The following is a 27,670-nucleotide window of genomic DNA, read 5'->3' as shown; positions in this document are numbered from 1 at the left end:
GAACTGGAGCCTAGAGGGGTTGTTTTTTTTTGAAATTCTTCAGTAGTCCACAAAGAATGCCCAAACTTCATATTTAGAAATGTTTGGCACAGGAACTGTTTTGAATGCAGTAACAGGGGAAGAAATAGCATGCAAGCTTAGATTCCTATATAGCAGCTTCTGCACCAAGTCCCACAAGGACTAACATAGTCAGTTTTAAATGTGATGTAAGGTCCTACAGGGTAGCTGATGATTGGAAGCACTCTCTGTGCTGTCTGAGTGTTCATAGATCTCTTTAGACAGACAACAGTGTCTGAGTGTTCACAGATCTCTTTAGAACACAGTACAGTTCACTAAGTTGTGATGATGCCAGAGTATATGATCTTGAATCAGACAATTATTGGTACACATTTACAGACATTTACCACATGCAAGAGGAAAAATAAAATAGACACAATCCAAAAGTTAAGCACTTTTTTTATAAGCCCCACTGACTTCAACAGAAGAGACTTGAGTATGTGCTTACATACTATGCACGCTTCTGCAGGAGTTGGATCTGCTCAATTCAGTGGGACTTGCTTCAAGTAAACATGCATAGAATTAGAATATAACACCCCCACTGAAATCAGTGATTAACTTTGGCTGAATTATGCCCTAGATATGAAAACTAAGCAACATTCTAATCATATGACTTTCACATGTCTTTCAGACTATAACATGCTGCTGCATACATTTTTAAACACAAATTTTACAGCATTTTTTCCCCTAGGAACTTATGACATCCATTTAGTCCCAGAAAAACTTAAGCAACAAAAAAGTCACAAAACTCTGCAGTCGTTAAGATCTAATTTGTTGTTTTAAAAAGTATAATCCCACAGTAGACGTACTATGAATGTGATAAAATTGCCAATGCATCAGGAAGAGTTACACTATAAATCCACCTGCTAGGCATGTATCTAAGTTATTGGGTTGATTTCAATGGGATTTAATCATGACTGACTCAATTTAGGACACAGCTTTTCAGGTTTGCAATCCTAAGCATCCTAAGAACTAAGTGCCAGTGGGCTCAGTCTTTCTTTCAAGGATCACGTAAGATGCTGCACTACAAAATATTTATGTTCCTTCCTGCCAGTGAAATACTTAAGGACTAAAGCCATTTGTAAAAAGGTTGAGAGCATATTACTATCAGTTCTCTTCATCACAGCAACAATGCCATTCCTCAAAAGCAGAGAGGAACCAGCTGCAAGCTTGCACACAATTGAATAAGATGCCTCAACGGGACACAATGTTTGAGAAGTCTCTTTCTTATCACAGTAGATCATCATCAAGCTTTTATCATGCCACAGTACAATCAACTCTGAGGGACAATACCATCACTAAAAGCATTTTGTCTGTTGAAAATGTGATTTTAATAGGTATTCTTTATCTTACATAAGAGCACAATACATACACCATATTCTACAGAAACCTCAGATGATGGTAGAAGAGGTATGATGGGCAGAGAACTATGGACCTCAAAACTGTCCCCCCTAAACTGCAAGACAGAAATTATCCATTGCAAGCTGGCATTACACTGGCCATACCAAAAGCACAGAGATCAAAAGGGGGTCAAGGCAAAGAGAAGTAGGACCAGAAAAAGGAAGTTTTAGGACGTACAGAAGTTAAAGAAGGGGTCCAAATATGCTCCCTTGAGTTATACACATGTTTACATGATAGTTTAAAAAAAAGTATATAGATTTTTAAAAATGGGCTTAAAGTAGCTTAAAGTTTGCAAGTAACGCAAGAATTAACAAAGCTAGCTGTAAATGCCTTAGCAACCAATTACCAGTACTGTACCATATCATTCTACGGAGAGGGTCAATTTTTTTTTAAAGATGCAGGTAGCCTTTAAATGTTTCATCTGATAACTGATAATACTTAGCACAAGACTGACAAGTTACATATACACCCAAAACTGCTGTTTGTTTTGCTAGCTTCCTGCTTCAGTGGTACTTAACACCGCAAGTACATATACGTCAATGAGGCATCTAACCTAATTAGATTCCGATAAGCAATTACATTTACTAGAGGCTTTTTAAGAACACAAAAACAAAAATATTATGAAGACTAATGCGGCGTGGTCTATTAATACAAGTCAGCAAACAAAACTGATATTTTACTACACCTGTTTGGTGGATGAAAATCAAATGCTCCTATCTGGCTTCATTTAAAACAAAACAAAAACGATTGTCACAATTGAAAAGTGAAAAAAGAACTCAGCAAGACAAACTGTACAAAGGCAAAGTAGAATAACAAAATATTTTACTAAAACATAAGATTTACAGAAGATTTTCCAGACAAGCCATACAAAATGGTCACAAGCTTTTCTTTGAGGGGTTTTTACACTTGACAGCAGAATCACAATATTATTAGTTATGGTGATGGATGTTTAATGTTCCCGTTTTTGTTCAGACAACCAAGCTTGTCCATCTACAGTGTCTAAGTTAGACTTGGCTAGAGGGCATATTCTAGAATATAACGGGTTAGCTGCTTTAACCAATGCAATTAGCATCACCATAAAAAAGGGAGAGAGAGCCCACACAATTAGAACAAAAATCCCTGCAGCTAACCCCGACTACTTTCATTCACAGTGCTTACACTTAAATCATGATGGGAAAAACTTATTAAAAGCAGAGATGTGCTACTGCTTTTAAACAATTTCACAACAATCCCGATGATACTTCTAGCCTCTGCTCATGCGGAACAGGAGTGAATTAGGACAAGACACAGATTTGCTAGTGTGCATTTAAATCACCAAAGAACTGATGTCTGGGTTTTTATTCTGTAATGTTTTCTAAGACTGTGTCCATTAAATGCAAACAAAAAAAGGAAGAGGTCTTGGCAGAACAGGAAAAAGTGATGCACACTGATTCAGAGCACATTTTAAATATTATTCATGGCATATAGCCTAGTCCATGCTCTGGCTGTAAAGAAAAAGAAACAGGTGTTAGACAATAAAGCATCTCATTTAAATTGGTGTCAATACTTCCTCCTCCCATCCTTCCTTGTAAGAGGATACTTCCTCTTACAAAAACTATTTTTCAGTTACTGGTCCTGTGAACAACCTCCAAACATCCAAGTTTCCACTTTACACTGTAACGTTTCTGCAATTAAAATCCTTACAGCAGATTTTAAACATCCACATTAGTCATGTAATAACTGCAGTGGTGTGAGACTTGATCAGATAGGTCTTTAGCATGACACGAATGCAGAACCCATTTATCAGAGACAAATTATCACCTATAGGCTTATCACTGGCATACAAAGGCAGTTTGTGTACACACCCATAAACTTAGAGGTCACAATCCTACCCATAACAACTCCCACAATCTTAGGCTAGAAGGAGATTGCAAAAATTGCTATGGACAAAATACGACTTTTTGCTCTATTGTTCCATTTGTCTTGCAAGCTCGGCAAATGGCCAGGAACGTTTGCTTCTGAACCAGCTGACAGTTTTTAAAGATAGCTTGTGCTAAAAAAGTTGCAGGCACTTCTGACATCCAGTATTGATTATCTAATTCCCCCAAGGTTGAACTTCTAGTATTTGAATTATATGAGTTACAGTATTATAGCTTGAAATGATTCCATGGAGCTGTGAGTGTTTTATATTTTTGACTTTTTAATAAGCCACTCTGGGCACCTGCATTTGGAAAAGACTCTTAAAAGGAAATTGATAAATCACTAAGTAGAGAATACAGATACCTCACCTGTTTCTATGGCTTGGGCTTCATTGGTCTTCCACTGCTCAGCTACATCATTTGCTAGTGGATCATCTGGGTTGGGAGCACTTAACAAAGCCTGGATTGATAGCAGAACTGTACGGATCTGCAAAGCTGGAGACCATTTATCTGAGGAAAGAGTATGAAAAAAGTAAAGCCACATTTTTAATACAGAACATTCTCCCTTAGAGAAATCACTGAAATACAAAATCTGTCAAATCTCTTAATAACCTTGCAAATGAATGAAAATACAACAGATCATAATTGTCATTGTTCTAAAACACTTACCTTTCAAAATATCTAAACATATTCTTCCCAATTTGTCTACGTTAGGATGATAAATTTTGGTCATGAAACGTACTTTCGGAGCTGCCATTGGGTATTCTTCAGGAAGGAATAGTTCAAGTTTAAATGTCCCACCCTCAAAGGGGGAATCCTGTGGACCTGCAATGACCACATGAAAATAACGTGCATTGCTTTCATCCGGCTCGGCCTTTATTCCAGGAACAGGTTCAGCCAGCAAGCGCTGGGTTTCCTGAAAGAGAAAACACACAGAGATAGAACATATGCATACCACTCCCCTTTAAGAGGACAAATACCCATAGACAAGGTCTTTATATAAGTTAGTCTTACTAGATCCACTCACGTGAATAATTTGAGATACTAAAGGCTGGCGGGGTGCTGGCCAACTATGCTGTCACTTGCAGCAAGAACCGCAAACTGTTTAATTATTTAAATTATTCCTATCTCAACTTCCCCTCTGAATAAATGGAGTGTTCAAGGCAGCGTACAATATGGGGGGGGGAGAAGTAAAATATCAGTGCAAAAACTGTAAAGAGTCAAAGAATAGTGCAAACATTTTTAAAAAATACAGAATTGATTCTGTATTCCACAAAACCCAAAAGCAGTGAAGAAGGGAAGGCCTGTTCCCCTTCATGTTCTTATGACATAAGCAAACGGGCTCAGCTATCACTTGATAAATTTACTTTCACACTGCTATATTTAGACAAAGCTGAGGAGCACCACCATACTGTCATATTATAATTTCTTTGATCAGCAGGAAACCAATCAACCAAGAATGCATCACAAAAAAGGCCATGAGGAAGTATTTCTAGGGTGCACAATGCAGAATAACCTTATAATAGAAAAGACCATTTATTTCATAAAGAAGATTTAAGGTTCCTTTTCTACTAGCAAAAAAAAAAAAGAGAAATCAAGTAATTTTCCCATGTATTTTCAGAAGAGTTGCTTTTTCAGCAATATTCCTGTTCTGTGTTGTGCACAGGCAGGCTGAACTTCTTCCCAACCTACCAGCAACAAAAGGTAAATGGGACTTGCTTCACACAAAAGCACTCACTGCTATCAAATCTTACTATTTCCTCTACTTTGTGAAAGATTAAACAGAACACCACAGTAAGTATATTCTAGTGGTTCTCACACATTTAGTACCGGGACCCACTTTTTATCTGTCAGAATCTGTCAGGACCCAACGGAAGTGACATCAACAAGCAGGAAAATTTTTAACAATCCTAAGCTGCAATCTGTCTCACACTTACCCAGGAGTAAGTCCCATTTACTATCATTGTTAAAATAATATATATAGTAGCTTGTTAAAAGTACCAGTCTATATCGTCTCCTCAACTGCAGTCACATACCATGGTAGCATCAAGTCTAACATATTAAAAATATTGAAAAGAATGGGGACCCACTTGAAATTGGTTTGCGACCCACCTAGTGGGTCCTGACCCACAGTTTGAGAAACACTGGTGCATCAAGTGTCCAATACATAATCTTCAACAAATATGACCTAATGAAAGCACCCACAACTCACAGCAGTAGAAGGAATGACCTTATTTCAGTTATCCGTGCTTTGCTAATCTAGACTCTATTAACACTATGCATTTTATGAGAGGTAACCTAGGAAACACTTTCAGAAACCTCAGCTGGTCCAGAACACAGCAGTTAGGTTGTTAACTGGGACTCACTGAAATAAATATATTTCTTCCTTATTTCATTCCTCCTGTATTTCACTGGCTTCTAGGTGGTTTCCACAATCAATTCAAAGGGCTGGTTTTAACCTCTAAAATCATCAAAGATTTGAGCCCAGGCCGCTGCCCCTCTCTGAGTGTTACCGTGGGAGGTTAGGCAAGTAGCTACTAATATGAAGGCCTTTTCCATCATGCCACCCCAGTAATATACAGTCTGTCATGCTAGTCTAGTCATAGTCACTGGGTACCTTTCACTACTGTCTTAGAGACCAGGCTAAGGGTCCAATGCTGAACCCTCCCAGCACTAGCGCTAAGCTCCAGGTGCTGTAAAGCACATTTGCGGCAATGGGAGAGCAAGGATTGCTAGCACTAGGCCCAGCACTGGGTGGCACCTGCAGGAAGGCGCACCTGCAGGAAGGCACACAGCCAGGTAGCAGTGTGGGAATTCTGGGCAGGAAGGGAGCAGGAACTGGGACGGGAGAGGGTGGGACTGGTGGAGCCCTCCTCTGCCAGATCCTATGCTCCGTGTCAGGCTAAAAAAGCCCAACATGGAGCTTCTCCAGTCTGTGCTGGCAAAACAGCCAGCACAGAATGGAGGAGACCCATTGTGGGACCTGTACGCTTACCCAGGGAAGGGGATGAATGTCCCCTTCCTGTGAGGAGACTCCCATGGTTGCCACGGCATAGGATACAACCATAACCATTTAGGTGCCTCAGCTCCTCTGGGTGCCAGGCAGCTTAGGATTTGGCTGCTTGTCTCCTGTCTGCCTGATCTGTTAACAGCAGTTGTACTTGTAAGCTACTTCAAGGACAATGAAAGGGCAAGAGATAAATCTCGTAAGTCAATAGTCCTCAGAATACTTGTTTAGTTCTGATGGCGCAAAGTATGATACCATTTAACTGAAATGGCCCCAATAGTAACTTACTATTAAATAAAAACACTGGTGGAGAGAAAATTCTTTTCAATAAAACAAAGAGCAGCAATTCAGCCAGACAGTGAGTCCTTTGGGGTTAGGCACATGATGGAAATGGGGGAAATGTGCTCAGTTTCCCACCCCTGGCTCAGAAGCATGGATATGCATAGAAAAATACAGCTCAGGATGGGGTTCGTAACTGTGTGCACAGTGCAAGCTTATGCAAGTCTGCTAAAATAGCAGTTTACAGGTGAAGTACAACTTGAAAACTTAAACAAGGGAAAAGAAACTGTCTTGCTCTGTTCAAATGCCCATTTTTTAAATTTGCTGGGACTGTACCAGCAGCCTTTTCATTCTGATTCATCATGAACACAATACTCCACCAAAAAGGATAGACATAGCAGAACCAAAGCAATCTTGATAGGAACAGGCCTTTCCCTTCCAAATATAAGTGGTTGAAGGCTTCAGACACCAGGGGAAAGCTATGGCCTCTCCAATATAAGACACACAGCTGAGAATCATATTAACATTAGCTCAAGCCTAAAAATGCTCGTCAACAATGTAGTGACTTCAGGTTGTTTTTCAAGAAGCAATTACTATGCTGAAGGACTTTTCCTCCTCAATCACTACAATAGCCTTGTCAACACAATTGTGCCCCAGATGCTCTTCAAGATGACTGATTTAAGAGAACCCCAATAGTGCTCTTTCATACAGTGCTAAACTAGACCTGCTGAAATTTTCTGCTGAAAAAGCAGCACTGCTAAAAGTGATAATTTGCGTGATAATTGGGCATCCCATATCTTGAAAGTATTATTTTTTTAGATTTTGAGCCCTTTCGGGACAGGGAGCCATTATTTATTGGATTTTGTCTGTAAAACGCTTTGTGAACTTTTCGCTGAAAAGCAATATATAAATATTGTTAATAATAATAATAAATATTTCTTCTGTCATTTGCAGCTGATGAGTTTCTAGATAACAACAAAGTGCCCATTTCTGGTCATCATTTGCCTAATGACATCACTTCCTGCTTAATGACATCATTTCTGGCTCTCAGCAGGCACCATGAATGCTGTTCATCCCACTATATGAAATGAGTTTTTGGTTGTAATCCTATCTTACTCACCATAAACAAACACCTCTAGATATCAGGTTGCTGGCAATCCACGACAGGGCATACTCTGTAGTGACATCTGGCTGTTGGAATTATCTCCCCTGGGAGCTCAGAGTGGAACTCTCTCTGCTGACCTTCTGCAGGGGTTCTCAGACTTTTCTGAGCTTTCGGTTAGCATCTTTTGGCTCTGGATGATACTTTTTAAAAAACTGGCTGCTGTTATTGTTTTGTATGCTATATTGGTGTTTAGTATATATTTTATTGCATACTATGTTTCCCCAACCAGCTTACTCTGGGCAACAGGAAGTTGACATCGGAAGAAAAAAGACTGCAGCTCCCTTACAGTCACAGAACTATAGTTCTCTCCCTAAACTTCCAATCACTCCCCATATCCACAAAACCTTCACTTTCTGCCTACCACCAGCAACCTCTTATCTCTCTCACTACTAATTTGTCCTATCTAGTTCACACTGGAAACCATCTGGGTACAGATACCAAGCCTATGCTGTCTTATGGCACTATGCTGTTATAATCAGCGTTCATTCTTACTCTTCCTGTGCCTGTAAAGTTACCTTTCCATCCTCCCCACAGAACTCTCAACTCTGCCCATTGCCAGTTTGACATTTGATCCCTTCTTTCCACACATCTTTGTAACTTTTAAAGGAGACGGCGCTATTATTAGATTTCAGCCAGTAGTCAAAAATCATTTAAAGACTCTGAGATTACCAGACACCTGTCATACATGAGTAGACACAGTTGCAGATCTTATTTCCCCATCACCTGTTTGCTTGCTCAGTCATTAGCCCATTTGACTCCTCCTTGCCTCTTCAGTCTGAATCACAGGCCTGTACCTCTGCACACCTTTGGAGTCACAGCACAGTATCTTGTCAATTGTTTCCTACAATTTACTAACAACTCATTTGAGAACAATTACCACAGACAATATTTCCCTACCACAAGTCTGATATTTATGATTAAGACATGTTCATATCAGCCCAAACCTGAAATTGCAACCCTGTTAGAGGTCATACTGAACTGACTAGACAACAGGGCTTAAAAAAAAATAACCAGTGCACCACATGGTTATATTAGTCACTACAGAGACACATCAGTCTCATAAATGTTGTGATATATAATAGTATGGTGGAAACTAGATAAGATAACATGATTAGCACCTGGTTGGCCACTGCAGGAGGCAGGATACTGAACTAGATGGTCTGATCCAGTGCAATCCTATATAAGTCTACTCAGAAGTAAGTTCCACTGAGTTTAATAGGCCTTACTCCCAGATACATTTTATTAGATAGCAGACTCACTTCCTAGTTTTACTTTATTACTGTGATCAGTAATGCAGGTTTTATGGAACCATTTGGATTTTCCAGTATGCTAAAGAAAGTGTGATTTGACATAGCCTGTTTGACTTCTATTTAGTAAACAAAATTAATAAGTACTCCATGTCTCAACAGCCAGAAGTATCTCAAATGAAATATTAGATTAGGGAAAGATTAAACCAATTGTGGGTTTGATATTTCAATCAAACATATACAGTATAAAGCTACTCCAATATTTACATCTAGTCATTTCCTTCCTTCCTTCCATGACTTTACTATAAACATGCCATGCAATAGTTTCCTCCCCAGATCTTATAAAAACCCTTGGAAAAACCTCAGTTTAAGAAATAAGACACAGCTCTGCTCTTGCTGAAAGTGAAACAAAAATTAACCATGGTTTTTGGTTTTGCTTTCACTTTCAGTCTGAGATGCAACTAAAATTTGTACTTTGGTTTTGATTTGACTTGCATAGCCAGAAGGTGAAATCATTATTTGATTTTTCATTTGGATTATTATGTGTACCTTTTATGTGGTTTTATTCTACAGTCCTGCTCACAAATCAGTAAAACATGTATATACTCTCTTATATACTTCCTAAGGATAATCATCTGAAAATCATTACAGCTTTGACACTGCCAAGCTTGCCTAACAATGAATTAGCAATGGCATTCATTTATTGCTATTAATGAACCCATACACCTTTAGGAATGAAAAAGTGTCCACAGAAAAATACATCAATGAAAAAAAATTTCCAAACCATGTCCTTGATGTTTGAGATTTTAAGCCAGAAGAAGGGAATTGGAAAAGCCAGCTACATTAATGTGAGGACTTTGGACAGTGCCTTCAAATAAATTACTAACAATGTATCAGTCCAGCTTATATCCCATCTGTGACTGGAATCAAGATGTGCTAAAAATACCACTGACACCGAAACCACACAAACTTCAATCACCTGCCTACACCAGTGATGTAATTACTTCAGTATGAACTCATTGAACCAGTGTAAAAAAAAAATGGAGATCTGACTAACACACAGTGGGCTGATTCAGCTACAGTTGCATCAACTGGTTCCAGGTGGGCTGTGACCAAATGGGACAGGCAAGAGGAAAACCCTGCAAAGAACCTCTGTGTGTCACCCCAATAAAATACCGCTAGTAGAGGGTAAGCCCACCCTACTTCACCACCTATATAAGCTGGAGGTCTGGTCTAGAGCCTCCATTAGCCCGAAGATAACATCAGAAGGTCGCCAGTTCGAGGACACCGGCAGCTCCCTGAAAGGCTGAGAATAGCAAGACCCTTGAAGCAGCTGACAAGCCCAGCTGAGTGATTCCACCTGCTCTTGGTGTGAGCAAGAAGCGTCTTGGCTGCCCTCCGTGTGAGAGATGGAGCTGCTTGTCAGCCTGCATGGGAACTCACTGCATGGAGGCCAGAAGTGAGACCAAACCAGGAAAATCCATTCTGAAACGTTGTTGGTTCTTGAAAGAGAGAACCTCTATGATTGGAAAAATCCCCTTGAGGGATTTAGAAACGCCTGCCTATGTAAACCGCCTTGAATAAAGTCAGAGGAGTAATCCGATGACCAGAAAGGTGGTATATAAATACCAAGTTGTTGTTGTTGTTAATAAAGCAATGGTTTCCAAAGCTTAGGAGCCTGTGGAACACCGAGGCAAAAACTGGAATCATTTTGGAACCACATGAAATCCCCCCCTGCCCTTTTGCACACAAAAAGACAGTTACATTTTGTAGTCCGTGGGAGAGAGCTTGGTGAGATGCTTGGAGAGCTTGGTGAGACCATGGGGAAGCATCTCTCTGAGAAAAGGCAACTCCATGGCCTACCCAAAAGGGTGAAGGAACTGCCCCCAGATGGTGCCAGCAGACTGCCAGTGTTGCTACAGGCAGTCTGTTCTGGTGGTTCCCCCTCTTTGGGGGAAGTTCTTGCTAGGTGAGATGGTCAAACTGATTGAAGGTGATCATCTTATTTTTCCTGAGACCTTGCAGACCACTTGTGGTTCATGGACCATGGCTTGGGAACCACTGATATAAAGGGAAGCACATTGCTTACTCACCTTTATCTTTGAGGTCTGAAAAGTATAGAGGTATTGCATGACAGCTACTTGTTCTTCATCTCACTTCATCCAACTTTATACCTCCATTATTCACTGGGCATTTCCTGCAGGTTCACATTCTCAACCCACTGTAATTGCTGTGTCACCCACTAAAATAACTAGCAATTCCAGACTTGTTACTGAAATGCCAATAAAGTGGTTTTGAACTATAAACAAACTAGGACATAACAAGATGGGACCTTCAGTAAGGAAGCTAAGAACTATTCTAAAACACGTACCTAGCTATGCCGCAGAGTCACATAAAACATCAAACAAATCTTAAGAGGCACATCGAGCCTATACGCTGAATATTTCACTGGCCAATTTGATACAAGTGGGAGCCATATCTGACCTTGAGAAGTGGCAGTGTACCCTGTCAGATCTTGACCCCACACACGCTCCAATTAACAGACATCAACAAATTTTGTCCTGCCTTTATTGTTATTAATGGTTGCCACTAGTATCTCTCTCAGAATCCTCTGGGTGTGCCAGGTTGGGGTGTCTGTAGAAGATGGATCTTGCTTCACTTCCAGCAGACCTCCTGTAAAGCTGGCACTAAATCCTCTCCCATGTGCTCTGCAATGCATAAAGTATTCTAAGGAGAAGCACCTGCCACTAGGGAGGAGGTTGTGCAATCCTATGTAGTAATATAACCAAATCCATAGTTAAAATACAATTGCCTATCTCAATTGACACCCACAATATCAATACGAATTGAAGTTCCAACTTTCAAAAATAATTCAGCAACAACTTTGGCAAAGCTTGAAAGATATGCTCATTTAACTCTGACTACCGGAACTTAATTTTTAAGTGCCTGGGATTTTTTCCAGCACTGCAGTAATTAAATAAATAAATACACACCTCCAACCTGCTTAAGAGCTGGCATGGCTTTCAAAAGGCATTTATCAGGTCTTATGTTTACTCTGCAATTCCACACAAGCACAGCAAAAGCATAGGATTTGTTACTGGCAAGTACAGTCCATGTTTGGTACTGGGTTGGAATACACTTTCTAGAGAACATCAGCTTTCATTGTATCCCAGTGGTTCTCAAACTTTTTAGTAATGGGACCACTTTTTAGAATGATAATCGGTCAGGTGACCTGGAAGTGATGTCATGGCCAGAACTGATAACAATTTAGGCTTCAACCTAAGCCGCAATCAGTCAAAGGTCCCATTACTCAGTGCACTTGTGCAGTTATTTTGCATAGCTCAGAATTCAAACATTTCAGCTCAGAAGTCAAAACAGAACACGGATCCTTCTTCAACCAAACAGCCCTTGCCCCTATCCAGAGGCCCATCATCCCACCTATTCAGGGCAAAGCAAAATGTCTCTTTCCCACCGGGAGCCCTCCTCGCCCAGCAGCTCTGTATCCTATATTTTCAATAGTGGTTGAGCTAGGTGCTAAGTGATCCACCTGAAATTGGCTTGCAACCTACCTAGTAGGTCCTAACCCACAGTTTGAGAAACACTGTTGTAACCTCTTTAAATAGGCTTGAAAGGCCGTGTACTATGCTCAGTGAAATCTCAGAAGGCTCCATTGGCTAGTGGCTTGGTTTCAGTACCCTGTGTTCCTTCCTGAAACTAGAAGGACCTGCGCTACATCAAAACTATGTCTTGTTCACACTTCAGTACTACAGCCTGTTGAATTCAGTGCAACTTCTTTTCTAAAACAAAAACGCAAAAGGAGTACACTAAAAATCAGTCACCGCACAAGCGCTCTAGTTTGGCACACCCAATGTACACACTTCCTTCAACATACTGACTGCAGAATAATGTCAATTGTGTGGTTCTCCTTTCAACAAGAAAAATTGAGAGAAATAAATGCCAAAGAACTCATTCAACTATTTTATATTGATGCTTTCAATGGGGGTCTACATTGGAAAGATGACAAACCCAATCCTACAGTATTACTTCCAGTTTTATTTAAAATATTTATGAACCAACTTCCCCCAAACCCAATTACCAGGGTTCCCAAGTTCCACTGAGTTCAGAACAACCTGTGCTCTGGTCAGTGTGCTCAGTTGCATTTCATCAATTACCAGCTCCTCCACTCTTTTCAACACTGAAGAAAGCTTCATTACTGTGAAAAAAAGCTTCATCACAAGTGTTTAGGGTAAGGCCTCAATTCTAAAATCCTTACACAAGAGCCCTGCTGGATCAGGCCAAGGGCCTATCAAGTCCAGCTTCCTGTAGCTCACAGTACCCACTAAATGCCTCAGACAACAAGATACCTATATCCCAGCAGTTCTGAAAGTGTCATGAGGGTGTTGCAAGGCATTTGCCAGGGTATTGTGGGCTGCCCGCTGGTCCAACAGGGAGACCATGGCATGGGCCACAGTACAGTGGGCAGAGCTGCAGTGCATAAAAACTACAGGCTGCAAAAAGCCCTCTTGCATGCTCTGATCCTCTTACTGCTCTTTGAAGGCTTGCAATGACCTCCAAACTGGGAAGTGAGTGGTTGGTGACATCACTGCATGACACGTTTTGCGTCATCACCACTTACTTCCTAGTTCTGAGGGCGTCACAGTCCCGGAAACTCTGAAAACCTCTGCTGTGTCCTCCTGCCATTGCATCATCCACAAACTTGGCCACCTCACTGCTTATTCCCAATTCCAGGTCATTTATGAACAACTCCACAAATTAGTAACCTCCTATATTCCAAGGTAAATATGTTGTATAGTTGAAACTATGGAGAAAACCATAGAGCTTTCCAGAATGCTACCATAGTGACCACATGAATCATTTGGGGTCCTTTCCTTAACTAACTAAAGTCCATCAAGTATTATCAATATATGATTTTGTATTTTCAAGTTACAGTTTTATTGCCATACTCGTATATAACAACATACAGGACAAGGACTTCTTTTTTTAATTACAACAGGAATTAAAAAAAGACATACAAAAGCAGTGACGCTTCCCTTATTTTAACAGCACTAAATTTCAGCTTTCAATGTACATTGTAAAAGTTACTTAACTTCAATCCAGCATTCAATGTCTATATAGCAGTGGTCAAACCATGGCTATTTGACATATAATGTGTGGCTTGCAGAAATATATTCGCTGAGCTCCTTTTTGCATAGCAATTAACGGAAAAGTTAAATAAACAAATTTTCAAGCTTTAAAATTATTGATCGGGCATAAACTCTGGGTCCACTGGATTAAAATATTAAATTTAATGCTCATGGCAAATAAATGTAATTAAGAATTTATAGGCTTCTTAAATATTGCAGCTCTCAAACTCCTAAAGTTTATTGTATCTGGCTGTTATATCGAGTACGTTTGTCCACTCCTGTTTTATTACTTCAGAGCCACAGAAAATAAATGACAGAAAACATCAGATAATCCATGAGCAAAATACACATTGAAGAAGTGCACGAAATGAACGATCCTCTCACATACACCCATGGATCACCCACCTAACATCTGGCTCCAACCCACACCCCAGCCTGGCATTGAGGGAACATGCTTGGCAAGAGGCGTCAAGGCGCACTTCCTTTGGCAGATGTCCTGTGTCATCACAGAACAAAGCCAGCCAGCCAGCCCCTCTCACCCCAATCAGGGTGACAGCAGGCTTACTTCCCAGGGCCTAAAGGAATCATCCTCCAGGAGCAGGGTGACCAGATATCCTCTTTCTCCAGGACATGCCCTCATTTTTAGCCTTGTGTCCTGGAAAAGAACTCTTTTTCCTATGAACAAGCAGCACAGAGCCTTCCTATAATTAATAAATTATATGAAATAAATTATATGTAATGTACATTTAAATTTAATAGTAAGTAATATAGTATTTAAATTAACCAGGTGAAATAAACAAATGAGTGTTTTAGCTTTTATTTTGACTCTCTCAACATTGTTCTTGAATGTCCTACATCTTGGGGTGCCTAGTCCTCTTTTGTTGTTATGACATCTGGCTACATGGGCGTGAAAACATCACCCTTAAGGAGGACCAGCCGTTTTCCCTCACCTTCAAGAGAAAAGCAGCGGACCAGGGCCAGTGTAGGACTCAGAGCCCAAACCTAGGCATGCCTAAGAACATAAGAGCCCAGGTGGATCAGACAAAAGGGGGTCCATCTAGTCCAGTTTTCTGCATCTCACAGTGGCCCACCAGATGCCTCAGGGAGCACACAAGACAACAAGAGACCTGCATCCTGGTGCCCTCCCTTGCACCTGGCCTTCTGAGGTAACCTACTTCTAAAATCAGGAGGCTGCACATACCCATCACAGCTTGTAACCTGGAATGGACTTTTCCTCCATAGATCTGTCCAATCCCCTTTGAAAAGCATCCAGGGCAGACACCATCACTACATCCTGTGGCAAGGAGTTCCACAGACCAATTACACTCCAGGTAAAGAAATGTTATCTCTGGTTTGTCCAAACTCTCCCAACACTCCATTTGAGTGGATGTGCCCCGATTCTGGCGTTGTGCGAGAGGGAGAACAGCACCCCCTATCCAATCTTTCATGACATCCTGTGGCAAGCAGTTCCACAGACACTCCACTTGAGTGGATGTCCCCTGGTTGTGCTGTTGTGTGAGAGGGAGAAGAGCCTATTCACTCTAGCACCATATCCTGTGGCAAGGGGTTCCACAGACACTCCATTTCAGTGGATGTCCCCTGGTTCAGGCATTGTGTGAGAGGGAGAAGAGCATCCCGTATCCACTCTATCTATCACCACATCCTGTGGCAAGGAGTTCCACAGAGTAATCATAAGCTGGGTAAAGAAATATTTCCTTTTTTCTGTCCTCTCTCCCAACACCTCCTGACCTATTTGTGTGTGTGTGGGGGGGGGGGAGAAGAAGGAAATCCTCCCACCTCACCAGAAAAATCACAAAAGTAAATAAGAGCCTAATCCTGTGAATGCCTACTCAAGAAGCAAGCCCCATTACAGTCAATAGGGATTACTCCCAGGTAAGTTAAGACAGGACTGCAGCCTAAGCCTACTCAGACCCAAGCCTATGCGTGTCTACTCAGAAGCCAGTCCCATTCTAGTCAGTGGGGCTTACTCCCACGCAAATGTGGACAGGGCGGTAGCCCTGAAGCCCCGTCCCACGCCAGTCTACTCACGAGTAGGGCCCGTGCCAGTCAACGTGCTCCCTCCCAGGCAAGTGTGGAGGGGCGGCCCGGCGGAGCAGCGAGCGCAGGGCCACGGCCGCCCCGGCCACCCTGCCCGCCAGCAGCGGGGGCGCCGGCCAGCGAGGAGGGCGGGGAGGGCTCCGGCCGCCGAGGCGCCCATTCATTCCCGGCCTCCCGCCGCCCAGGCGCGCCCTGCGGCGGCCCAGCCCCACCGGAAGCGCCGCGGCCTAAGCGTGGGCCTGAGGCGGCCGCCGCCCTGGGCGAGGGGGAGCCGCACCCGGGGGGGGGAGCGCAGCGCGGCTACCTTGATGATCCTGCGGGGCAGCCCGGCCATCTTGTCCGATCGGGATTCAGGCTCCGCTGGCTGGCTCTACGGATCCGCTGGGGGGGCTCACGCACGGCCGGAAGGAGGAGTCCGCGCGCCGCTTCCGGTGACGTCACGCCGCGGCCGCCCGCAGCAGGCCGGGAAATGTAGTCTCCGCGTCACATGCCCTTCCACAGCACCTGGTGGGCTGCAGTCCTAGCCACACTTTCCTGGGAGTAAGCAAGCCCATTGACTAGAATGGGACTTACTTCTGAGTAAACATGCCTAGGCTGGGGCTCTCAGGTTGCAACCCTATCCACACTTTCCTGGGAGTAAGCCCATTGACTAGAATGGGACTTGCTTCTGAGTAGATGTGCATAGCATTGGATCCTCAGGCTGCAATCCTATCCACTCTTACCTGGGAGTAAGCCCCATTAACTAGAATGGGACTTACTTCCAAGTAGACGTGCATAGCATTGGACCCTCAGGTTCTATCCACTCTTACCTAGGAGTAAGCCCTACTGACTATAATGGGATCTACTTCTGAGTAGACATGCAGAGGATTGATCCCTCAATCTCATTAGAAGAAAGAGCTAGAATACCTGGAGCACGTATGCCTCAGCCCTTCAACTTTGCTTCCCCCCCCCATTCTGGCTAATTAAACGGTATATAAATACTGTTAATAATAATAATAATAATAATAATAATAATAATAATAATCACAATGAAAAGCACTTTGCACATGCTCATGGTGCTGCTGTCTTTATTATTTTACATTTTCCGGACAGGGCATTGCTGCTGCTTCCAGTGGCGTATCTCAGGAAAACGATACCCTTGGCAAGCACTGAAATTGTGTCCCTGTCCAAACAGAGAAGGGGAGATCATGGGGTGGGAGGCCAGCCCTGTCCATCCCACCACATGAATTTAGGGCCCAATCCTGTCCCCTTTTCCAGTGCAGGTGCAGCTGTGTCAGTGGAGCGTGGGCTGCATCCTGTGGTGGAGAGGCAGTCACAGAGGCCTCCTCAAGGCAAAGGGCCATTTGTTCCCTTATTTTGGTTCTCCACTGCATCTACATCAGTACAGGAAAATTGGATGGGATTAGGCCCCTAATCTGCAAACTGCACAGAGAAGGGGGGAGCATGGGGTGGGAAGTTGGCCCTGTTCCACCATGTGAATGTACTCAGTAAAACCAATTTTTCCCCCCTTCTTTTTAGGATTTTCTTGGGTGAGATCAGCTTCTGACTATGATTTAGATAAGGATGGGTCCCAACAGTTTATCATTCTTAAAAAGTGGGTCCCAGTGCCTAAAAGTTTGAAAACCACTGTTCTATTGCATCTGGTTGTGGCACTATGCTGTACGTAAATGATGAGTAATACATTCACCATCTGCCCACACATTTCTCACAACAAGAAGAATGCATCAAGAGCATTTGTGGTGGGTGTACATGCAGATAAACTCCCCCCTACACTTCTTTATACGAAGCTCTTTCGCTTTAAATCAGGTAACCTGACATACAGAAATAGCAGCACAAGCCTATGCATGTTTACTCAGAAGCAAGCCCCAATTAATTCAATGGGACTTACTCCCAGGAAAGTGTGTAAAATTACAGTCTAGAACAAATGAAGCTTTTATATCACACTATTCCAGTGTGTTTGTGTGTGGCCACAATCCTATCCACACTTAATCTGGGAGTAAGTCCCATTGACTATAGCGGGGCTTACTTCTGAATAGACATGGCTAGGATTGGGCTCTGTGTGAGAAATAAATCTCGAGCTCTAGTTATTTGCTAGAGCTAGGAAGGGCAGCAGATTGGCTGTGGAGTTTAGAGCCCAATCCTATGCATGCCTACTCAGAATTAAGGCCCATTCTAGTCAATGGGGCTTACTCCTAGGTAAGTGTGGATAGGATTGCAGCCTCAGAGCCCAAGCCTACGCCTGTCTACTCAGAAGTAAGTCCCACTAGAGTCAATGGGGCTTACTCCCAGGTAGGTGTGGATAGGTTTGCAGCCTCAGAACCCAATCCTATGCCTGTCTACTCAGAAGTAAGTCCTATTGTAGTCAGTAGGGCCTTACTCCCAGGTAGGTGTGGAGAGGACTGCAGCCTTAGATGTGTGTCCTCGCCCCCCACTTGGTTGCATGGGTGGGGGGGAAATCCCTACTCTGAGATCTACTCCAGCAGACACGCCTCTTATCCATCATTCAATGGCCTCATTAGGAATCTCACGTGGACTACACTTCCCATGAGCCCTTGGGGATCCAACCGGAAGTTGGTGTTTTGTTTTTTTTTTGCAGCAGGGGCAAGATGGCGGCGCTTGTGTGGTCGTCTGCACAGGTAAGGACCAACCTGTTCTCTTCCCCCCCCCCCCGGGGCTGTTTGGGGATGAGGAGCAGGGACCTGCTGGATACCTGGGGAGCCTTCTGGTCCTCTGGGGGAAGGTGGGCTCCCCCAGGTGTGTCTCCTGGGCTGCTCCCCCAGCCCAGCCCCTCTCCTGTAGCAGGCTGTGCCGTACCTCCCGGGTGCCCTCCTGGACACACTTTCCTGGGAGGAAGCGCTATGGAACTCAGTGAGGCTTACTTCTGAGTAGACAGCACAGCACAGGGCTGGGCTGAGAGGCTGACCTCCTGGACACACTTTCCTGGGAGGAAGCCCTGTGGAACTCTGTGAGGCTTACTTCTGAGTAGACAGCACAGCACAGGTCTGGGCTGAGAGACTGCCCTCCTGGACACACTTTCCTGGGAGGAAGCCCTATGGAACTTAGTGAGGCTTACTTCTGAGTAGACAGCACAGGGCTATTACAAGTAATATTTTTATCTACTTATTTAGTTACATACAAAAAACTAACTTTTTTTCTTTTAATGAGGCAGTCCTAATGAATCCTCTCCTTCCTTTCCCATATCTCTCTGTATTTACACATCCTTGCAAACTGCAAAAGCTGAGCTCTTTGCAGGGTGACATTGAGATTATGTTAGTACTTTACAGATTATATCTTGTCTTTGATCTTCCTGGTGGCTTTACAAACATATCTAAATAGAGTTGTTTTCATTTCAGCAGGGGCAGACTTGCACATGTAGATCTGTTTACCCTAGAATAAAGCAGACCTCCCCACACTTAATTTGAAGGATCATACTGGCTTGATCATAGCTCAGATTTTCCTCTCACACCCATGAGAGAACAAGCCCTCTCTGGAATCAGTTGTCCCACAGAGCAATCCAGGAGCAGAGCAGATAACAATGATCATGTTAGGAGGACAGGACTGCTCTTTTTGCACAGTTCTTAGTTGGTGACACTCAACCCTTTCTCCTTTTCATCTAGTAGGGTGGGTGGTGAATGTTCTGAACAAGTGTCTGCCAGCAATAGACTGGATTTGAAGCTCAGACCAGACAAGACAGGGCTGCTGGATATGGGTAGTTCAGCCTGGGAAGGCTACAGGACTCAAGACCCAATCCTATCCAATTTTCCAGTTCAGTTGTAACTGTGCCAATAGGGTGTGTACTGCATCCTGTGGTAGTGGGGGAGGCAGTCATACAGACCTCATCAAGGTATGGGAACATTTGTTCCCTTACCTTGGGGCTGCATTGCAGCTGCACTGATGCTCAAAAGTTGGATAGAATTGGGCCTTCAGTTCTGCATTCTAGAAGGATAACATCCAGGGCTCCACTTGTCAGTTTTGGTTATATGCTAACTGCATCTTCTCTTTTGGAGACAACATCTAACTACCTTCATCTGTGCTTTGCAAACTTCCAGTTAAATTCTGCAGTTAAATTCTCTGTGTGTTGCAGCTGGTTCTGAAAGCAGCAGTTTTGTTTTGTGTCTCTTTACTTCTGTCTTTGCCTCAAACCAAATCTGTTTAATTTGTGGAGAGAGGAGTTTCTACTTCTGTGTTTTATAGTTTTTTAATATAAATATAATTTTAAAATATATAGTTTTTAAATATAAATATATATTTATATATTTAAAAATAATAAAAATGTGTTTTATAGTTTTTAAATATAAAATTAACTAGATTAAATTTTCTATCTTGGTAGCCAGCTTAGGGCCCAATCCTATCCAATTTTCCAGTGCCGCCATGCCAATGAGGCATGCACTGCATCTTGTGGTGTGGGGGTATAGTCACAGAGGGCTACTCAAGGTATGGGAACATTTGTACCCTTACCTTACCTTGGAGCTGCATTGCAGTTGCACCGGCGCTGGAAAGTTGGATAGGATTGGGCCCTTAGAATGCTTGGCATAGAAAGGTAGGATAGAAATATTTTAAAACAAAAAAGCAGTTCCTTATGAATCATGCTAAATAAAGCTTTCAATATCTTGTTCTGGAACATCCCAGTCCCAGCGCAGAAATGATGGATAGCTTTAGGGGCTGAGGCTAAGAGAAATTTATCGTCTGCAGAGTGGAAAGAATGAACTTGCAGAAAGACAATGAAGTGACAATTGTAAAGATGCTGCACAGTTAAATACACTGATAATTTATTGACTTCCAGTGATGGAATGTGGACTGAATGATACAGCTTCCGTTCAAACACCTCCTTGAAGTGCCTGTCTGCTCAGATGGCAATAGCATTAAGGAGGGCTATGTTGTCCAGTACTGCATGGATGCGTTTGGCTGCTTTCACCAGGCATGTGCTGGAACCTGGTAAGTGTATATTCTGTAAATGTTTTATTAAATCCCTACCAAAGCAGCATGTGTCTGGGCAGGAAGAACTTTTAGTTTTGGGGGTTGCTACTCCCTCCCCAACAGGTGGGGGGATATGATGTGGTTTGTCACGTGATGCTATCTTGTTTACAACAGCAGCTTGGCTCTGCACACAATCACTGCCCAGCCTTTTCAGTTTCACAAAGTGCCACAGGACTTTGAAAGCTGAGATAACGGAACTCTCTTCAGAGCTGACATGTGCACCAGTCTCTAGATCAGAGATGTGTATTATAATAGGGCAATCACCTTATTCCCATTTTTCTCAGATTGATTCACACATAAACTCCTTGCTGTGTTTATATTGGTTATCTTTCTTGTCTCTTGATCTTTAGGCTTAGCCAGGTATTCTGCTTGTCCCAAGTCCACATATTCGGCTGTTCCTGATGACTACAATTGGTATGTATGAATCTATTTTGGTTTAGCTCAATGTTCATTTTAAAAGCTTGCTGAATAGCAAATGTGACACTACAAGAATAGCTGCTCTGTTAGAAATAGGAAATTTTTTTAGCCTATTGATATGCTGTTAGTATACTTTCATTTTAGTTGGAGCCTTACTATGTCCAGACATCTCTTATCATTTGGTTCAATATGGTCTACCTTTCATTGCACCACCTACATACATACATACATACATACATAAGACCTTTATTGGCATAGAAACACAAAATACTACCTACCCCATGTACTATTTGGTGACAAATGTAAAGGCTTGTTTACAGCACAGTCCTATGCATGTCTACTTAGAAGTAAGTCCCATTGTGTCCAATGGGGCTCACTCCCAGGAAAGCATGTATAGGATTGCAGCCTTAGTCACTTGAAGAGGTGGGAGACACTTGTCTTTGGAGAGGAACAGTTGCAATACTTTGATTACACAAACATTCAGTACTGCAGGACTCTTCCCACCCCGGCTCCTAAACGACGACTGAATAGCTGCATTTCACTCCCCATTAAAATCAATAGCCTATATTCCACTGACTTTTGGCAGATTGAGTTTTACCCAAAGGACTTGCAGAACCAAAAGGGCTTATCACAAGTATCTTCCCATGTGGTATAGAAGAGCTTGTGAAAGCACTAGCACATGCACTGCAATAGCTACTATGTTTAATAGCAAAAACTGTGCCTGACCATGTAACCGTTCTTGAATGTATGCAAATGGTATACTTACTGTGTTGGAACAAATCTCCCAAAGAGCATGAGTTCATTATCCTTCTGGCAATCTTTTCTCTTTAGCATCCAGTTGAACGTATCATTAGGACATTGCCTTGAGTTTGTTACTGAGAAATTTGCTCTTGTCTTCTTCTGCCCTGCTCTTACATACCATGTAATTTTTTACACCTTGCCCCAGTAGTACAAAGAAAGAAAAGCTATAACAATGTTGAGTAGAATATAAAAATGCAGACCTCTTGCTATGAATCCAGAGAGCCTCTCTGCTGGATATATTTTAAAAATACCTTATGTGTCCAAGTAAGTTATGAAAACACCCTCTGGTGATATTGCTTCAAAATGTTTTCTTCTTTTAGCAAAGTGGAACTTGCTGCAACATCAGATGGGAAGACAATTATTTGCTATCACCCCTCCGTGGACATTCCATATGAACACACCCGAGTATGTGAACGATATCTTTCTGTTTTTCTCTGGAAAACCTAGCTAGTCTTCCAGTTGTGTATTTTCAAGTACTGCCTGAGCATGAGTGACATTTTAAGCTATTTCTGCCCAACGTTGCATATATGCACCAGGAACAAAATGTGTATACTTGCTGGCTGATCAAAATGGATTTAATAATATAATAATAATAATATACAGTATTTATATACCGCCTTTCTTGGTCTTTATTCAAGACTTTATTCAAGGCGGTTTACATAGGCAGGCTTATTAAATCCACGCAGGGATTTTTACAAATTGAAAGAAGGTTCTTTCTTTCAAGAACCACTACATTCAAGGTGTTACACTCCAATCTGGTTTAACATTCTGGCCTCCATCCTCCCACGCTCCGAGCAGATGGAAAAGATTTAATTTAAACGATTAAAAAAATGGATTTGTTTGTTGGAAACAAAACAACCTTTTCTTAAGATTGACTCACTAACATAGCTTGAACTACTGGTTTGATCACCGAGAAGAAAAGTTCAGATCTACAGTGATACACATAGCATATTCAGTAGAATTTGCTATTTGGTCCTATTCAAAATTGTCACTGTGTATGTACCACTGCATATTATCTTCCCACATAGAGATTTCCCACATTTGGCCCTACAACCCAGATTATGCCTTTCTTAACTCTGGGCTTTAAAGTAGAAGTTTATTACAGCCACTGCTTCCTTGGAGAAAACAAAAGGAAGGTGAGCCTATGCTTGGCTTACAGTCTATATCATATGAATCAGAAGTCAGTATTCAGAAGCAGAACTATAGATGAAGGTCTTCAAGGGAGTTCACTGGAAATGGGGACAAAACAAGGTGTTGTGGTTCAGGAGAGGTTTTGTTAAGAAGTCGATCAAATGGGAGGTTGAAGAAGATGGCACAAGTCACAGATAAGAAAGGGAGGCTGTGCAGCTTTGGGGAACAACACAGAGGCAGTAAGAATGAACAGGAGATAAACAGGACCAGTGTGTAGGAGAGTGTTAGCCTTTATGTCACAACATCTTGGCCAAGGCCTAAAAAAAATTCAGCTATGCCCCATGGTGTGTATGTTTTGCCTTTGTTTCTTTGAGGTTCAGTGCCTGCCCATCCCCAAAAGTGCATTGCAAACTAATTTTGAAATTCTCCTGAACTTTAAAATTGGCTTGCTGTGGACTGGGAGCTGGCACACTTGAGAAACAAAGCATATGTTGTATACAAAGTAGCTGGAAAGTTCTCTGGATTGCAGTCCATATTGCTGATTCCTGTTCAGTTCATCTACCATGCCTTCCTCGCCTATAAAATCTGTCTTAGGAGTGCTGCTGTTTCATAGCCACATTTCTCTCTTATTGCGCTTAATGCATTTCAGGGAAGTGGGAACACTTAAGGATGCTGGTGGGCCATCAGAGAAGTGCTAAGGCTCACCATACTGTGAGCCATGGTTCCATAGGGCATTGAAAGAGGGTTGCAGCCCCTGCTTGTGAACGTTCTTGAAGCATCTGACTAGCCACAGTTAAAAACGGGATGTTGAACTAGATGGACCTGACCCAGCAAGGGTCTGATGTTAATACTTGCACACTTGTTCTTGGTTGCTGACTGCCCAGCAGCTCTCAAGTTGATAGAGATCTGGTTTATTGGTTTGTTTGTTTTTTACAGCATTCTAGTCTCTGTATTTCAGACTTGCAGCACCTGCAAATTTGACAGGTGTACTATTGGAGTGCATCTGTGTATGGTTCTCCGTTTGTAAGAACATTTATTTTTTTAAAAGTCTGGATTTGATAGCATTTGGGGGTTATGTTTTTGACAGCCCGTTCCACCACTTGACCCAGTGCATTATAAAGAAGAAACTCATGATCAAGTGCTGAAATCTAGATTGGAAGTGAAGGAGCTTAAAAACAAGAAGGGTCCTACGATTGAGGAGCTTAGCAAAATGTTTTACACAACAAAACATCGCTGGTATCCTGTGGGACAGTAAGTACTTTTGGTAACACTGTTTGTGCAGGAAGGGTGCTGTAGAAACTAGAGTAAACCTAATATGCTAAGATTATTACTTATGTAGAACTCTACATTTATTTATTTGATATGAACAGAGTCATATCCCTTTAAGTGGAGGGGAAATGGAAAACTTACCAGGAGCCAGTGCCATTCTCCTGAGGGGTCTGGGGACTTCCCCGTGCCTCTAAATGTTTAAAAGTAGAATAAAACATCCTTGGCATTCTTTTTACCACCAAGCTGCATTATGGAGGCTGTGTGAGATGCAAGTTGAGTCTCTATATCCACCAGGGTTCTGTTCCCAGTATGGGGAAGGAAAGCAAAGAGGTGATAATCACTTCCACTTGTCATTCTTTCATGTGCTCAGTGGGAAGGGAGGGGGCACTTGCCTCAGACTGAAGCTGTTCTAAGTGCCTAGAGAAAGAATGATTGTCTGCCAACTGTCCTCTCCCACATTAATGAGGCTATTGTTAAATGACATTTTTCCTTTAATTTAAAAGGTTCTTCTCAAAAGGTGTTGAGAGAAAACCTGTAAGTGAAAAAATGATAATTAGTTTATACCTGTACTGTTTGTTCTCCTCTTCCATATAGGAAACAGACAGGCTTGCAGTCTCTGAAACAAGTTCTGTGACAAACACAGATATGCCCAAGAGGCTGTTGTATCTTCCAGCAGTCTTTTTATTTAAAAAAAGGGAAGTGAGAATGGGTACTGTTGCCCAAGAGACCATTTTTTAATTCTCCATAAGCAATCAGATTGGTGGCTAACTGAACTTATGAAGCTGCCTTGTACTGTATTGCACAAGACCACTGGTTGGTATAGTTCTGTATTGTTGACACTGACTGGCAGCTGGTCTCCAAGGCTTCAGACAGCCATTTTTCTCAACCCTACTGGCAGATGCCATGGATTGAACCTGGGGCGTTCTGTGTGGAAAGCAGATGCTCAAACACGGAGGTACAGCCCCATGATTCAAAGTCCATTGTGACACAATGTGATTGCAACAGCTCTCATTTGCAATCTCTTAGAATGAGCAAGATACTGAATTTACCCTCCTCTGATCTTGCTCTGATTGTGCCACTATACACAGTCACCTTGGAATTTACCATGTGTTCTTAGCAGTCTGCTTCTATACCTACTTTAGGTGGCTACAGTTTAGCCAGGAAACAGGAGCCTTATTCGAAGTGTCTTCTAGTGTAACTGGAAAGAAAGACAAGAAACTGCAGCAATACTTTGGGGTTGCCAAAGTCCAATGCCTTGCAGAAGCTGGATTGTGGTGTGAAACTTTTTCCTGTGTCTGCTGCTAAAAGCTGGGCAGTGTGGAGAGCTCTGGAATGACTTGCATACTTAAAAAAAAACTTACATTCTTCTGCATTCTAGTTCAAAATGGCTCACAGTAAGCCAGCCTTATAATTTTATCCACTACATTTACCTGCCCTCTCCCAATTCTTCTTGCTTCAGGGAGGTGCTTAACTTTGGCAGCTTTGTTGGGGGGGGAGGGTGCTGCAGCTCTGTGGTCAGTGATTTCATCAGTGCTTGAAACACTGATAGTGCTCTGGGCAGCCAGCTTCCACCAGTCATCATTTTCTCCCTACTAGAATATACTGTGAAATAAGCTCTGGAGTCACTTTTTGGTGTATTCTAGAGAGAAGATGATGGTGACTGGTAGTAGTTGACCACCAGGAAATCTAGCACTGCTTTAGGTCTGCTGAAACCACTGTTGTCTGCAGAGGCATAGTGGCGGTGGTAGGGATTGAAGAAAAGCCTTACCACTGGCACTCATCCAGGCACAAATTCCAGGTTTGTAAAGACAAGACTGCAATAAAGTTATTGAACTATGCAGTAAAATCAAGAGTTCCCAACAGCAGCAACAAGAATAAAACTTAGTGGCAGAAATGTAAATTGGCTGTAAATAACCGAAGGAGGAAGTAATCCACAGCTTGGAAGTAATCAAAGTTAACTGAACCCAAAGTTGACCTTGAAGAACCTGCCTTTTCCTTGACATCTGAAGGCTAGTAGCATTTGAGCCAGACTGTCTTGAGGAGAAGCTCAATAGAATTGGTTCCATTACTGAAGAAGTCCAGCTCTTAGTAGAATTTACCAAACATCAGTTGTGGAGAGCACACAGAAAAAGACTTTGGCTGCAGAAGGTTTCATAAAAGGTTGCGTGTGTGTGTGAGCTATTTGAAGATCTGAATGGTTAGAAAAATCTTTGGATCAAACATACTTCTATAATATACCTCATGAATGAAATAACTGTACAAAGTCACAAACATCACTATGAAATGTCTGGTATTTTAAAAGCTATCTCTAAAACATACAAATGTGTTTGTTTCCAGGTACCACACTAGACGCAAGAAAACCAATACCCCCAAAGACAGGTGAATGGAAAAGTGTTTGTCTTGTTTCATCTTAGTTACTATGGAAAATAACCCTGAACGGATGGATTCTTCAAACATATATATGTATTACATTAGTGTTTTTTTCTAACTAAAACTTGCTTTGTGTCTTAACCTTTTTCTAATTATTGACTCCCCCCCCCCAACGATATCTAATTTAATACACAAAAGGATTTGGATCTTTTAAGACAGTTATCTTTGAAAACGCAGGAAAACTTTTAGCTGACAGAACAGTCATGTTAACACTGGAGTTGAAATTCCAGGCATCTTTGTAGTGAGACTTGTGAGCAGGAGCCCAGAGGTCAAGAAGGGCATGCATAGTAAACAGAACTGGATGCCTCAGACTTCCTGGGAGACTGTAATCAAATAAGAAACACACAGATGACCTTGAAGATTAATGTGAAGAAACAGTAAGCCACAAC

At 42.2% G+C, this 27,670-nt stretch overlaps 2 protein-coding genes across 2 annotated transcripts; one reads left to right on the top strand and one right to left on the bottom strand.

The window, feature by feature from the left end:
- Positions 1-1,364: 1,364 nt before the first annotated feature.
- Positions 1,365-16,684, bottom strand: UBE2N (ubiquitin conjugating enzyme E2 N). Its single transcript, XM_066633903.1, has 4 exons — positions 16,561-16,684; positions 4,026-4,272; positions 3,726-3,866; positions 1,365-2,942 (listed from the first exon to the last, which is right to left on the bottom strand). The coding sequence occupies exons 1-4, from the start codon at positions 16,588-16,590 to the stop codon at positions 2,902-2,904; spliced, it is 459 nt and encodes a 152-aa protein (XP_066490000.1). The 5' UTR covers positions 16,591-16,684; the 3' UTR covers positions 1,365-2,901.
- Positions 16,685-21,042: 4,358 nt separating this feature from the next.
- Positions 21,043-27,362, top strand: MRPL42 (mitochondrial ribosomal protein L42). Its single transcript, XM_066633950.1, has 5 exons — positions 21,043-21,191; positions 21,584-21,647; positions 22,772-22,856; positions 24,670-24,833; positions 27,189-27,362. The coding sequence occupies exons 1-5, from the start codon at positions 21,107-21,109 to the stop codon at positions 27,232-27,234; spliced, it is 444 nt and encodes a 147-aa protein (XP_066490047.1). The 5' UTR covers positions 21,043-21,106; the 3' UTR covers positions 27,235-27,362.
- Positions 27,363-27,670: the final 308 nt, after the last annotated feature.

This window comes from Tiliqua scincoides, chromosome 7 (assembly GCF_035046505.1).
Source record: "Tiliqua scincoides isolate rTilSci1 chromosome 7, rTilSci1.hap2, whole genome shotgun sequence".
Taxonomy (NCBI): domain Eukaryota; kingdom Metazoa; phylum Chordata; class Lepidosauria; order Squamata; family Scincidae; genus Tiliqua; species Tiliqua scincoides.
The sequence above is the reverse complement of the archived record's forward strand: the minus strand, read 5'-3'. Positions and strand labels throughout refer to the sequence as shown.